Source organism: Stigmatopora nigra, chromosome 4, assembly GCF_051989575.1.
Source record: "Stigmatopora nigra isolate UIUO_SnigA chromosome 4, RoL_Snig_1.1, whole genome shotgun sequence".
NCBI classification, from domain to species: Eukaryota; Metazoa; Chordata; class Actinopteri; order Syngnathiformes; family Syngnathidae; genus Stigmatopora; species Stigmatopora nigra.
This window is the reverse complement of record NC_135511.1, coordinates 4,643,093-4,658,030: the sequence shown is the minus strand read 5'-3', so window position 1 is coordinate 4,658,030 and position 14,938 is coordinate 4,643,093. Positions and strand designations below refer to the sequence as shown.

General features: G+C 37.8%; 1 protein-coding gene across 4 annotated transcripts in view; it reads right to left on the bottom strand.

Moving 5' to 3' along the window:
• The window catches only part of rtkna (rhotekin a), a 60,716-nt gene that overhangs the window by 33,836 nt on the left and 11,942 nt on the right, over positions 1-14,938 (bottom strand). Inside the window, exon 1 of one of the 4 annotated variants that reach the window (XM_077714811.1) lies at positions 9,679-10,069. The exons of the other annotated variants lie outside the window; for them this stretch is intronic. Within the exon in view, the coding sequence (XP_077570937.1) occupies positions 9,679-9,774 (96 nt within the window). The 5' untranslated portion in view covers positions 9,775-10,069. Of the gene's footprint in view, positions 1-9,678; positions 10,070-14,938 lie in introns of those variants that run through there. 4 annotated transcript variants of the gene reach the window in all.

Here is a 14,938-nt window from a genome sequence, read left to right as displayed (position 1 = left end):
TTTAATGATTATTCATACATTTAAGAATGTCGGACTTGACCAAACAATGCAAGAATCATGCATTTTATATAATTCAATAAATTTCTACATATGAATTGAATCAATGTAAAGAATTGAATATCAGGTCATGTTTTGTTGATAACTAAAATAAACAAACAAAAAAACAAACTAAAAAGAAATTTAGGTAAAGAATTCATCAAAAATCCAAATTTTCAAATACTGTGGTTCCATTGTAGGCGGAAAAACTGATTTCAAGTCATGCTAAAAAAATCTTTAAGATTAAAAACACAGTTGCCCATCTGCGCCACAGACATTTATAACAATCATGAATCCATAAATGAAGCCAGCCAAAGCCAAAATCCAGTCAGTGATAAGAAGGAGCCTTTTTCCCCCTTTCAAATGAAAAGACAGAGATAGTGTGTGTAGTAATGCCACTGGGAGAATAGCATGACTCCTTCCTCTATCTGAACACAAAAATGTGTAAGACACAGTTAAAACACATATAGACAGATACCCCCAAAGGGACTTGCGAGACACAAAATGTGCAGCTGTGCACTGCATATGAACCCTAAGGGGGATAGATGGCATGCACATTGTTGCTCTCACTCCAACGTGCACGCCAGTGTCAGCATGAGCACACAAACCCCTGTCCGGACTCAACAACACCAGGGCACAGCTGCGGGATCAACAGGCCACTAAAGGGAATGCACCATACTCTGAAAATAGATTTGAGCTACCATAGGGTCCTACAAGTAAGTTGGGAGGTGGCATTTGAATAGTTTGAATAAGAAGGTAGAAAGTTGTCCGAAAATAACGTTAAATAGTTGAACAAACTAAACAGTGTTTTTTTATAGATACTGCTACAAAGATGTACCAATGGTAACGTACAACAAAAGTTCTGAAACTCTAAAAAAAAATTGTAAACATTAACATCATTTACTAGTCGTTATTAGTCTCTTTTGAAAAGGAGAAACAAAGCTAGCAGCAAAACGATTGAAAAAGACAAGAGTGATTGAAAAAACAAGACAAGTTTTTGACAACAAACTGACTGGACACATTTAGACAATAGTAAAATATTATGCATAATGTAATAACAATAATAGCTGGCGGAACGGAAAATAAATACTGCATCATATGAAAACGGAAAAATGATGATATATGATCTTGAAGACCATACATCAGATTGTAGTAGCACATACTGATATTAGTAGTATTAACACTCAGGTATTTGGTTTTCCATGACCACGTTACCAGAAATTTGTTGTCATGGGGTAAATTAGATTTTCAAGTAATAATAATAATAATATTTTTATCATTATTAAGTAGCAGTAGAGCATCAATTTCCACTTGGTGGCAGTTTCCTTGTGAGTGTGAATGGTTGTCTTTATCTATGTGTGCCCTAAAATTGACAGGAATCCAGTCTAAGTTGTTCACTTTTCTGCCAAAGTCAGCTTGGATAGACTCCAACACATTGCGACCATGACGAGGACGAGCATTGTTCCAAATGAATTATCTAATTTTTTAAGGTTTTAAGAGCCTCATGATTGGATATTTCTCTACTATATTATATTCATTTAATAATGGTATCAATTATAGAGTATATTTTTAGGTAGCTATATTGTTGCATTAGTTGCAATAGTGGTGCCTTGTGTTTTTACTTAGATCTACAATGTATTATGTGTCAGTACTTGTAACTGTCTTGCTACTGCAACCAAGGGAATTTCTCAAATACGGGATGAAATAAAGTTATTATCTAATCTAATCTAATCAATTTGATGCTGTTATAGGATGGTTTGAATTTTAGCATGTCACTGACTATGAAAAACAGCAGTCTGTATGTAGTTCTACACCCATGCATAAAGAGATGTTAACACGGTTTATTTTCTCTTAAATCTATTAGGTAATGTTATACAGAGCCTCAAAAGCAAAATTATGATAAATCACATAATGGATAGAAATGCCATTTATGTAAATGCTTTACCTGCTGTTGGGTTTATTCTGTTTTATTATTATAATAGTTATATTAATTCATTTCTTTATTAAATCAATCTCTTTCTTTTCTTTGTATTAATTCATTACTTTGTTAAATCATTCTCTTTCTGTTTTTCAAAAGTCTTGAGGTCACACCAAGTCATCTTTAACCTAGACAGCCTGTTCCAGGATGGTTATACAAACAATCCACCCAATCTGGGTCCTTGAGATTTGGTGGGCCCTTGGTGACGAGGACAGGGCTATTCGGACAATAACAAGAATATTGTTATCGTTATGTAACCGTACACTTCGGGTTTTTCTGTATGTAACGATTATATGATTATGATTATATTATATGATTCTTAGGTCAAGGAGGTTGTATAATTACTCTAATCTAAATGTTGTTAGGTCTAGTCCCTGTTTTTGTTATTAGTAAAATACTTTGATTGTTATTGTAGTCCCAGATGTTGTTTTTACTCATACGTGATGGAATGATCAACAACTCTGTAACTTGTGACCATAAGACTGGGACGAAAACGTCTATTCGAGGAGACGTTCGGAAGTCGTACGGTGACGCTTGCTGTAACTCTCCCTTCCGGAAGCTTTTTATCTGTTGTATCCATTTCTATTTAATTAAATGTCAATAATTGAATAAGATGTCTTCCTGCAGTTATTGATAATTACGGACGAAGGTAATTATTAATGAACCTGACATTTTGGTCCTTCTGAGCCATGGAGGTCAATATACCGGAGCGAGAACCCAGGCGCTGCTGTTCGACATCTGGTAAGTGACCGTGCGCACGGCGTCTTCAAAACCCTTGGTGGGCCGGAGTTTTTCGACGGGGGCGCCTGGATTCTCGGCGGTTGAAGACTTTTCCTGCTGGAGGGAGACATCTGATGGATCTCGGGTAAGTCCACATTAATGTCTGCATGTTGTGAAGGTGTTTACAAATGCGTTAAAGGGACATTGTATGTGAGGCCCATTGTTGGGCTGGTTTCGCGTCCTGGGTGACGGCGATAAAACCCTGTGTTTATACTAGTCAATGGCAGGTACGGTGGGGCACTTTGCTGGAAAGTGTCCTGTGTCTCAGGGGTAGGCACGAATGTATTGTACTAGAGGTACAATATTGGGGCCGGGGAGTGTCCTGTGTCTAAAGGGTAGGCACGAATATACGTTGTATGTTGTTTGTGTGGTTTCTGCAGTAAAATTAAGATAAGCCTAGGAAATACAGTCGAAGGAGTGATAATAATAAAAATAGATATAATAAAGTTAACTCTGTGAGGCACACGAACTCACTACAAAAAAGTAAAATATGGGAAACACGTGTTGTAAGGCGGGTTTGGATGACGATCCAAAAAATACGTCTAACTTGTAAGGATTGGAAAAAATTGGAAAGACAAAGCGCTTTAAAAATATTACACAGCTATATTTATGGATAAATAAATATGGGTTTGCTGGCCAGCTTAAAATGCATAGAATACAGGATAATATATGCACTAATGCATAGAGGTAATATACATATATAAATAATATGTAAGTGGATAAAAGTGTAACAGCTTGTTCCACAGACACTAATGGCGAAATAAGGCCGGGGAGAAGTTAAAAAATACTATTTTGGGAAAATAGTGGGGGCTCCCTCGGATAACGGGGATATATTTAAGACCGTGGCGGCGGGAAAGTACGGTTTGGTAAGGAAAAAATAGCGGGGCCTCCTCGGCTGACGGGGAAAATATTTACCGAGATAGGTGACGGGCGCGGAGGAAGTTTAACAAAAAATAAAGGGAGCTAGAAAATTAATGGGGACACTGGTATTTGATTTGGTTAATCCGGGTATGACGTTTTGTGGTTACAATAAATTGGGTTTTTTTGTGATGCTTGGGCTTGTATAACAACAATTAGAATGGTTATTTCCAAGTGCTGGTGGTGCTTTGTTAATATAACCTATATGTACTGTCAATTTACAGCAATGTGATGGCTTATTGCAGCTTGGTTTTTGATCCCGTCCGCTAACGGGAAGATGGTGTTTAAAAAAAAAAAAGACAAAAGAATATATACAAAATGATCATTTAAATTTTAGCAGGGAATGTCACTTGTGTTTTTATTATGCTCTAGACTTGCCAAAAAATGTGTCAACTGCGGGGGAAGCGTTTCTGGTGCAGCGGCTGCTGATTAGATGGGAGTGAAACATGTGGGCCGCGGGGCAGACGATTTAACTGTGTTGGGCTTTCGGGAGCGTTCGGACCGTGTAAACGACTAAAATTTTGTGATCCCTTCCGTGAAGACATTATAATAATAATAATTGGCCTTGGGGGTGCTGAAGCAAACTTGAGGGCAGAAAATGGGTTTTTGCCATATTGTTGTGCTTGCAGCATACATATTCTGGATATATGGGGTCTTGGAAAAATATTGTTATGTAGTTGAATATCGGAAGAGGGGTTAATTTGACGTTTTAATGGTTGTCTTCTCTAAAAAGCGTTGTATTTGGGCACAGGGAAAAAGCTGGTTTGTAAACATAAGATAACAATGCTGTTTTCGCAGCAAGAGTGGAGGTCATAGTTAACGGCTAATTGCGTTTTCTGTTTGGACTTTTCAGAATAAGAACAATACATGGGCTGCAAGAAATGCAAGGTTATGCGAATGCTTTCGCATTGATATTTTGGGTTTTAAAATGAAATGCATTAAGAGGATAGAAAAATCTGTTCAGTAAAAGGTTGATTTGGTAAAAAGCTTTGGATTTGGGAAATAGACCAAAATAGTCATTTTTGAGCAATTGTGGATTTCAAAGGGCTCTTAGTTAAAGGAAACTAGCTTTTGGAGGATAAAATAATATTAATACTATTTCAGAATTTTTTGATTGTTCAAAATACTTTAATCCAGGAGGTTGGCTGTTTAAAAAAAAAAAAAAAAAAAAAAAGGCCAGGATGACAAAATTTACAATATTATGGTATATTGGTGACGATAAGGTTTTTAAAACATTAAAGTTTGTAATTAGGACTTGTCTAACAAAAGGTTGATTTGTCTCATTTAATTGTTGTAGATTTTTGTTTTGGTAACAGGCTATGGGAAATGACTCGTGTCTTAAGTAAACATCATATGAGGTGATTTACAAAGTATAGTAGGTATTGAATTATTTGGCTGATTAACGACATCAGATGGGAAATTTACAATGCAATAGTGGCATGATAAAATTCATGGCATTCATCCAAATAATTAGGTGAATTGTAAATAAAATAATTGGTTTAGGATGAGCATATTTTCCCTAAGAATGGAGTAACATGGAATGTTTTTCAAAGTGCACTTGAAAGAACATTGTCTGTTGTCCTGGCAGGAGGAAATATGCTTTGTCACAGGTCATATTGATGACTTTAAGGATATTACGGATTGGATAAGCATTGGTCAATTGATACAACCAAATAACGTTGCTTTTACGGCATTAAGGGCATGCAAATTGGTGAGAACTTTAGCAACGATGGGGTTAATACGCCTGAATGTTACAGTGATAACGAGTGACAATAACAAGCTTAGATAAGGGAGGGAAAGGAGAAATTCTCCAAATTCCAGAATCTGGCTTAGAAACAGGTTATGTTAGTCGTTTTGGGTTTTTGACAGGATGTGGTAGTACATTAATTCTGGGAAATTTTGGGAAATTGGGGACCCCATATCTAAAACAAGTTTGAGACAAATGTGTAAATAGGCTCTATTTGGCGCTGGATGCACGAATTCTAGTGGGGCCTTTCATGTTTTGAAACAAGTGACGCTTTAGGTAGATGGGTTGTCTATGAACAAAATGGGATGGGGGAAATTCGCTTACAAATTCGGCGTGTTATCTTGGTTCATAGAATTTGGAGTCAAGCCGACGTAATAAAGGCCATAGGCGTCATGTTGTATAAATTAGGCGTGAATGAATTTGTTTTACAAATGGGGGAGATTATCTTATCACCTGAAACAAGTAGAAACAAAATTGGATGGCCGCATTAAAAGGTGATTGGCATGCTATTAGAGGGAATTGGGATTTTCCAAAAACATGATAGGGGGCCATTAGGTCATGGCGGCTGTAAAAAATAAAACTTTAGATGTGAAACTATTCCCACCTCAATTCGGGGAACAAACAGGTAAACGGATAGCATTAAAAAGGATATAACTTTGTGTGAAACTTGAAGGTAATTTTTTACAAACGGTTAAAATGCTAGAGTGGGGGTGTGTATATTAAAGGATCTACTAATGAATGCGGGGTGGATCCAGACCTTCCGGAATGTGGGGTATTCATGGCGTCCTCGAGAATTTGTGGATTTTCTCCGGGTACTCCAGTTTACTCCCACAAAATGAAATTATGGATGCTAGACTGGTTGAACACACTAAATTCTTCTGTTTATGAGTGTGAGCGTGAATGATAGTTTGTCTTTTTGTGTTTTTTGATTGGCAGACCACCGAGACATAATCTATCAATAAAAGATCAATAAAGAAAATAATTTGGGCTTGAGTCAAGGGAAGACCTATGTCTCGACAAGGGGGAGGTGGCCTTGCTACAACGGCACTACAAGGCTTAGGGTAAATCTATATGCATACCCACATATCCATTTCAAAAAATACATATAGATTTTATTTTATTTTTATTAGATCATATGGATATCATTCCACGATATGGAATTCCAGAAACTATTTATAGTGATAATGGCTCCCATTTTGTTAATATAATAGTTGTCTACCATCCACAATTGGCGGACCTTATATGAAGTCCTGTTTGGTAGACCTTACAAATTGTTATTATTCACTACACAATGACAATTGGATGATGAGGCGAATCTATCAGAGAGAAAAAAAAAAACGCACACACCAAATTTAGACTATCAGAGGGAGATTTTGCTTCTCAACAGGAAACGGACGAAGCGACGGTGATTCTTGAAGACTGGATGCTGATAAGCAGCATAAAAGAAGAAACATCGGAGCAACGCAAAGTGGGAGGGTCCTTGTTACTGAAAGGGGACACGGATGCACCTTTCCCACAGTAAGAAGGTTGTCTAAATTGAAACGTTTCAAGAGGAAAACTCCCTAAACAAAGACAAAAAGTCATGTTGAAAACAATTATTGCTTTTGGGGCAATGAGATTAATGATGATTGTGATTCTATTCCTTTCCACAGTAGGGTTGTTTTCTCCAGTTGGAGAAAAAGGCGGAGGCGTTTCAATTGAGGATACACCTTCTTACGGGAGGGTAAACCGAGAAACATACACATTTACATTTAATTAACATTACCTACTAAATCAAATTTCCACATTGAAAATATATATTTGGACTCGGCGACGTCCCGGTTGCCATACAAAAAGAGATGGTGGGAAATATGTGTGGTACATTAACAGCAAAAAATTAAAGATTGGGAAAAGCCTTGTTGCAGAAATTGGTCAAGATTGGAAAGCTTGGACTGACATATTAACCTGTGAAATTTATTTCTGAAACAGGGATTTCCCAAACGGGGGATAATTGGGCGCTGTTAATGGAGTGTAAAGAAGGCAAGCACTAGGTGGAGCTACTTTGGTAAAAGGGTGGTCTCAATTGAAACATTGAGGGGACGGGTAAGATAAACTTTCTGACTTAATAAAATACGGGAAACACCAATATTAATTGAAAAGATTATTGCTCAGCAAGCAATACCATAAAACTATAGGGAACTCTTTTATATTGGGTTTGACGTCTCCATATGGTTTCAATTGAGACTAAACCATCTTACAAAAGATTAGGATAAACTACCAGACAAGGGAAAATACGATGGGATCTAACAACTCCCTCAATCACCATTCATTTGGGGAAAAGTGTTTTTACAAATGAAAAAACGTGTCCTACTTGGCAAGAAAAAATATTGAAGCAGTGTTTATCCTGTTACGCGGTAAATAGGAAGTCAATTTTTCCACTGTTTAATCATTTTACCTGCTTAAACCTTACAGGGCATGGTCTGAAGCTGGGGGCGATAAATGAGACGTGGTGTACCGGCGTTCTAAAACAAACTACACCCCTGATACCACGTTCTGGCCTATGGTGGCGGGGTGGTAGATAAATTATACGACTCCTGCCGAAACGCGGCAGGACTAGGTACTTTGGTCTCACTGCTCTTACCGGTGTCTGTTTTTCCATCCACAGTGGAGGAGATACAATTGGCGGCTCATAATTCGGAGGTGAAGGGTCGACCCTCCCGACATCGTCGAGAGGCATGGAGGGAAGGAGATCCAACATACATTGATGCGATTGGCATCCCCCGGGGCGTACCAGATGAGTATAAGCTGGCTAATCAGATCGCAGCAGGTTGGGAGTCTATCTTCCTTCTAATCACCCCAAACAAAAATGTGGATAGAATAAATTACTTACATTACAATGTTCAAAACTTGGAAATTATACTGAACAGGGATTTGTGGCCATGAAGGAACAACTGGCAGCTACCAGTCTGATGGCGTTCCAGAATCGCATAGCGGTGGATATGATCCTTGAAACAGGGGGCGTGTGTGCAATGTTTGGAAAACAATGTTGCACCTTCATACCGAACAACACGTCACCCAGTGGATCTCTCACCAGGGCCATTACTGGCCTGCAAACACTGAACCGCAATATGCAAGAGCACTCTGGAGTAGATACGTCCGCATTGTCAGATTGGTGGGATAAGACCTTTGGAAAATCTAAAGATTTGGACTATAGGCACAATTACCGCTATCCTAACATTGTGTGGGTGATGTAGTATCCCCTGTTTGCGCTCCTTGCTAAGCCGACTTATAACTACTGAAATTGCCCCTACAAATTCTAAAGTACATGAGTTGTATCTTATGGGACGGTTTGGGGAAAGCAGTGAGGTCCAGGAGTACGGTAAATCCGAGGACCAATTGGACGAATATAATTATGTTTTTTCTCTTTCAGACCAGCCATGGGAGTAAGGAGTAGGCGGATAAAATCGCAGTCACCGACATTTCCATTTAGTGATTACTAAGAAATGACTAATAACATACATATTATAAAAACGGGGGAATGTTGGGTTTATTCTGTTTTATTATTATAATAGTTATATTAATTCATTTCTTTATTAAATCAATCTCTTTCTTTTCTTTGTATTAATTCATTACTTTGTTAAATCATTCTCTTTCTGTTTTTCAAAAGTCTTGAGGTCACACCAAGTCATCTTTAACCTAGACAGCCTGTTCCAGGATGGTTATACAAACAATCCACCCAATCTGGGTCCTTGAGATTTGGTGGGCCCTTGGTGACGAGGACAGGGCTATTCGGACAATAACAAGAATATTGTTATCGTTATGTAACCGTACACTTCGGGTTTTTCTGTATGTAACGATTATATGATTATGATTATATTATATGATTCTTAGGTCAAGGAGGTTGTATAATTACTCTAATCTAAATGTTGTTAGGTCTAGTCCCTGTTTTTGTTATTAGTAAAATACTTTGATTGTTATTGTAGTCCCAGATGTTGTTTTTACTCATACGTGATGGAATGATCAACAACTCTGTAACTTGTGACCATAAGACTGGGACGAAAACGTCTATTCGAGGAGACGTTCGGAAGTCGTACGGTGACGCTTGCTGTAACTCTCCCTTCCGGAAGCTTTTTATCTGTTGTATCCATTTCTATTTAATTAAATGTCAATAATTGAATAAGATGTCTTCCTGCAGTTATTGATAATTACGGACGAAGGTAATTATTAATGAACCTGACACCTGCAAACTGAGAGCAATCTGGCGTATGTACATCATATTGAGATCCTCCAATATCCACAGTTTTTCCTCCATATTTGTCAGGTTATCAGAAGGCATCCTTTAGAAATTTGTTCTCCGAGACGTCACATCACCGTAACAGTACGGGACCCAAAACAAATCCCCAATGGCAGCCTTCTCTGCAGTGTTGCAAGTTCTTCTCCTACTTTTCCAATGAATGATCCTCACAAGGCGCCTACGGTTACCACCCATCCAGGGAAGAATAGCGCCTTTTAAACCGCATCCCTCTCCTCTTTTGTGCACCACTGTCAGGATTGTGAATGCGACAGAGTGTCTTGTGCGAAGACAAGAGAGCTGTTGACAAAAAGGCCATCGCCTCTGCAGGAGTGACCGGCACAACTGGCCCAGTGTGCGCCCTCCTTCTCTCCTATAGTAAAACCCTCTAACTCCCTCCCTCCCTCTGTGCTGACTTAACCCCTACGACTCACCTACAGAGAAGAACTTAAGAGATGAAAAATTACTGAAGCAGCTTCCATGCCTCTTTAAAAAAAAAATAATAATAATAATAATTCCAGATTTCACACAAGCAAGGCAAGGAAAGTTTTCTTCTTGTTGACTGTAAACTCCACTCTAAAACGTATAGATACAATATCCAAACTCCTGGCCAGCCAATGATGTTAATAGATGGCCAATCCATTTTAACAGGGAGGATGACAGCGATCATCGCTTCTGACGTCTATCGCCCGTACTGGTTTCATCAACTGGTATAGTGGCTAATGAATACAAGTATATTTAATGTTTTCTTTAAAAATTCGCACAATCAACATTCAAGTTTAAAAGAAATACATGAATGGGTTATCAGGCCAGCCGCATTAAGCCAAAATTACCTGTTTATTTTACAACGCATAAACCCGATGTCAAAGAGCACTTCAATCATTTATCACAGCCCTTTAAATATTCATTACAAGTCATACCGGAGAATCTGGCGCTATCAAACAAGCATGACGCTCTGCATTCCAAAGACTGAGCACTTAGGGTGTGTTCACCGTCTCGACCCACTATCATAACTGTTCCATTCTCCAAATGACTGTGAACAGCATGTTCTCCTATTGAGCCTTTGCTTTATTTGAGAGAAGGTTAGATATTTTTTTAAGTGTATAAACACCACTTGCTACAACGTAGCTATCACAGATAAAGTGGCACTAAGTACCCTGAGGATGCTTAGTACCATGACAGAAGACTAAAGGTGTTTTTTAAAAAATCGATCCAGCGAAATATCGTGATATTACATTGCACAATTCTCATATCAATGAAAAATCCGCCTGAATCAATATTCACAGATGTTTTTGGTGGAAATAAAGAATAGGTTGCCACACTTCCACTACTTTCCGCTAGTTGGCAGCAACAAGCCGTGGTGCCGTACAATCTGAGGTATAATTATACTTCAGTTACAGGACACACTAACTTAGGCATGCATAGTAGGCTGGTTGGACACTCGAAATTGCTCCTAGGTATGAGTGTGAGCGTAAATGATTGTCTGTCTCCTAGGCTCCAGCACCCCCCGTGACCCTTGCGACGATAAAGTGGTTCAGAAAATGAATGATTAAATGGATGTTCAAATGTTATAGATCCTTTAAGGTTGTATTTCATTATGATCCTGCATTTAAGCAGTTTTGGCCATAGCTGTTTGGAATAAAAACTGAGAAAATATAAATATAATGAAGACGTTTTTCAAGATGTTTTTCAAACATAAAACAAAAACTTTAGAACTGAATAATTTTTCACAAATAAATTTATAGAAATGTGCCATATATTTCAGTCTCTATGTCACACAAAAACAAACACTAAAGTACCAAAAATATAATGGAGAAAAACTGGCTAAATAAGCATCTGTTAAAATAAGTTTATTAAAATAATTATGGTTTAAAAAACAACAACATAACAGCGGTTAGCCCAAGTTCAGGCTCTATGGGGATTTTAAGAAGAATATTACTTCTGGAAGTTTCATTCATTCATTTTCCATACTTATAAGTGCGTGTTGTTGGAGCCGAGAGACAGACAATTATTGACACTCACAACATACCGCCACAAGAGGGAATCAAACCAGTGCCTGCCTACAGCAAAGTCAGGCGAGTGAACCAGAGTGAAATATCCTGCAGTAAAGCATGGCTAGCTGCTGTCTTATATGTGAATATTTTCCTTAACTTGATGAATTTTGGGTGGTGCAGCAAGTATCCAGGACTTTAGGGTAGTTTACAAGCCCTCCACCTAAAACCCTACACCAAAAGAAAGCAAACAACCTGCATTTTTTTTCATTATTGCTACAGCAGTAATGTGGATGTAGTGCCTGGGTGTGTCCTTGCGATGTGAGTGATACGGTAGCAGGCAGGAGCAGTTCAGGAAACGAGTCTCGCATATTTGTCTGAGGGTTTTTAATCAAACCATGCATTCATTCATTTACTAGACTGGAATAGATCCCTTGTTTATTCCTTGATGTCATCTTAAATATGGATCAAGCGCTTTCCTTTCAAGAATATTCTAAAGAGCCACAAACAAGGCCAAATGGGACACTGCAACATGCCCTTTAAACAGTCAAACAGTAAAAACAAAATGAGTTTTCCCAAGCCTTTTGACTTGTGAGGTTGGGGGGGGGGGGTCAGTTTAGCAAGCTGGGTCACTTCCCAGAGAAAAGCCTCCGCCCTCCAAATCTTAAATCACCCCTCAAATGTGTCGCAGACATCAACATACACACACAAACGGTGCAGATTTATTGTTCTTGAGGTAGAAAGAGAAATAGTTCACTGGCTGGTGCAAAGCACGGGATGTGGACACATGCAAAAGCATTCTGGAACGTCCTGAAGAATGTGAGTTAATGCGCGAGTGAAAATGGGTGAAATGTGGACTCAGACTGAGCTTTGTAGCTTTAGTGATGCCGTTCGTCTGAGTCAGGATTTTAAAGTCCATCTGGGAGAAATACCTTCTATCCATCCACAAGAACGTATGTGATGCCTTTCCTTACAATTTCAGATGGATGAGGAGCTGAATAGCTCATTTCTTTTGAGGTAAAATGGAGAGGATGGTTCTTGTGCAAAAAAAATCTATTTTCAGTTGGTCTCAAAACTAAAAATTAAGTATTTTTTAAAGATCACTTTATGACTATCTAGAACACAATTTAATGGAATTTTCAGTGCTAATTTTAACCTTACAAAACATTTAGTCAACTCTTAGATTGTCGTAAAATATCTTAATTTGCAAACAGTCAGAACATTTTTCTTTGTTGCTTGACTTTGAGACACAATTTCAATTTAAGATTAAAGGAAATTAGAACTCCAGGGCAAACTTTTCAAAGATATTTGAAGACAAGTTTTGTACATTTAAGACTTTAAAGATGCCAAGGAAGCCCCCATCCATATTTTGCTCACCGACTGGTCTCGGGTTTCAGATTGCAAATCTTGGTTTTCTAAACTACACTCATTGGCTGCTATTGGCGGTGAGAGGAAAAGTCACATTTATTGTCAAAATTAACTTTTTTTAACATTGACAGTCATTTTGGCATATCCATACTCATACTAAAGAAACACATAAACAAAGCTTGTATTCTTTAATCTACAGAGATGTTATTTCATATGTTAACTCATTAGCTGCCACTGATGGCAATTGACATCCAATCTATTTGGATTGCTAGGCCCTTCCAGTCCTAAAAGATTGGACGTCTAACGGTGTCAATGACACTGAAGAATAATGATTCAATTAAGTTAGAGATTTTAAGGTACAGTAACAAGTCAAGGCATGGTTAGCACATGCTTTTTTCAGAAAATATTCTAAGGATAGAAATGTTACAATAATGAATGTATTGAGCCAGTGGGCGAAACACAGTGGTTTGTGTCACCAGTTTAGACTCTGCTGAGCACATATACACCAACATTTATAGTTGCATTTCTAGCATCCCCAATAAATCAGCAGTAAATCCACAGAACATGAAACACCACGGGCATATCTTACAAAACAACAGACTGACTCACCATTGGACCAAACCATCCTAACAGAACAAATCAGAGAGAAGGCACATGTCATTATCGCAATGACAGGTTACAGTGACATGCATTCAGGCAGGTGACTCAAGCCACTACTATTACTACAAAAGAAAGCCAAGTATTAAGAGGATGTAGATTAACGCTTTTTAAAGAAAACTTTTAGAGTCTCTGTCCCTGAAAGATGATTGGCTTTTAAAAATATGGCTTTGTACTAGATTTTTGTCGGCGTGCTACAATTACAGAGTTGCTTTGACTCTCCAGTTGAAAACGATAATTTAAGCAATTATTTGTCCAATCCCTATGTTCAACCAAAAGCTCATTCATTCATTCATTCATCGTACACACGCTAGTATTGCATGTGCATGCGTAATCGGCGTGATCACAATGCAGCTAATTATTGGTTGGGGCACTTGCCAATCAACTGGCTCATGATTTTCCCCACGTTGACCGCATGCTTTGAGCTGCGCACCACTATTTGCGAACGTTATTCCGTGCTCAACATTGACCCAACATGTCCAAGAAGAACGAAGTGCTGGTGACTCTCCATTTTGGGATCGCGGGTTCATCTCTTGTATCGTATCATCCAATGCTCCTTTGGAAGATTCCCCATAGTTCTCTATTTTTTCATATAAATCCACAACCGCTAACCCAAAAAACCCAATTTTGTCTGTGATTTTGGATGGTAACTTTGGGGTTGTTGTAGTCCCAGGGGTCATCATAATTTGTTGATTTTTGTGGTTTAAATCTATTTTGAAGGCTCTTTAACAAAAAAAAATGTTAATACCTACCGTATGTATACATGTACATGTATGTGTATGTATGTATATATATATACATTTATAAATAGGTATGCATGCGTATGTATGCATGTATATATATATGTATGTATGTATGTAGATGTATGTAGGTATGTATATGTATGTATATATGTATGTATATATGTATGTATATATGTATGTATATATGTATGTATATATGTATGTATATATGTATGTATATATGTATGTATATATGTATGTATATGTTAGTAGGTATGTATACGTATGTATATGTATGTATATATATGTATGTGTATTTCAGCAACACGCTTATTTATTTACATATTTATTTATGTATTTATTTTATTTATTAACTTACTTATTACCTATATATTTATGTCTAAAAGGGTTTTCCTATATCTGCATTCTCACCCTCTTGCTACTGTGACAACGAAATTCCTCGAATACGGG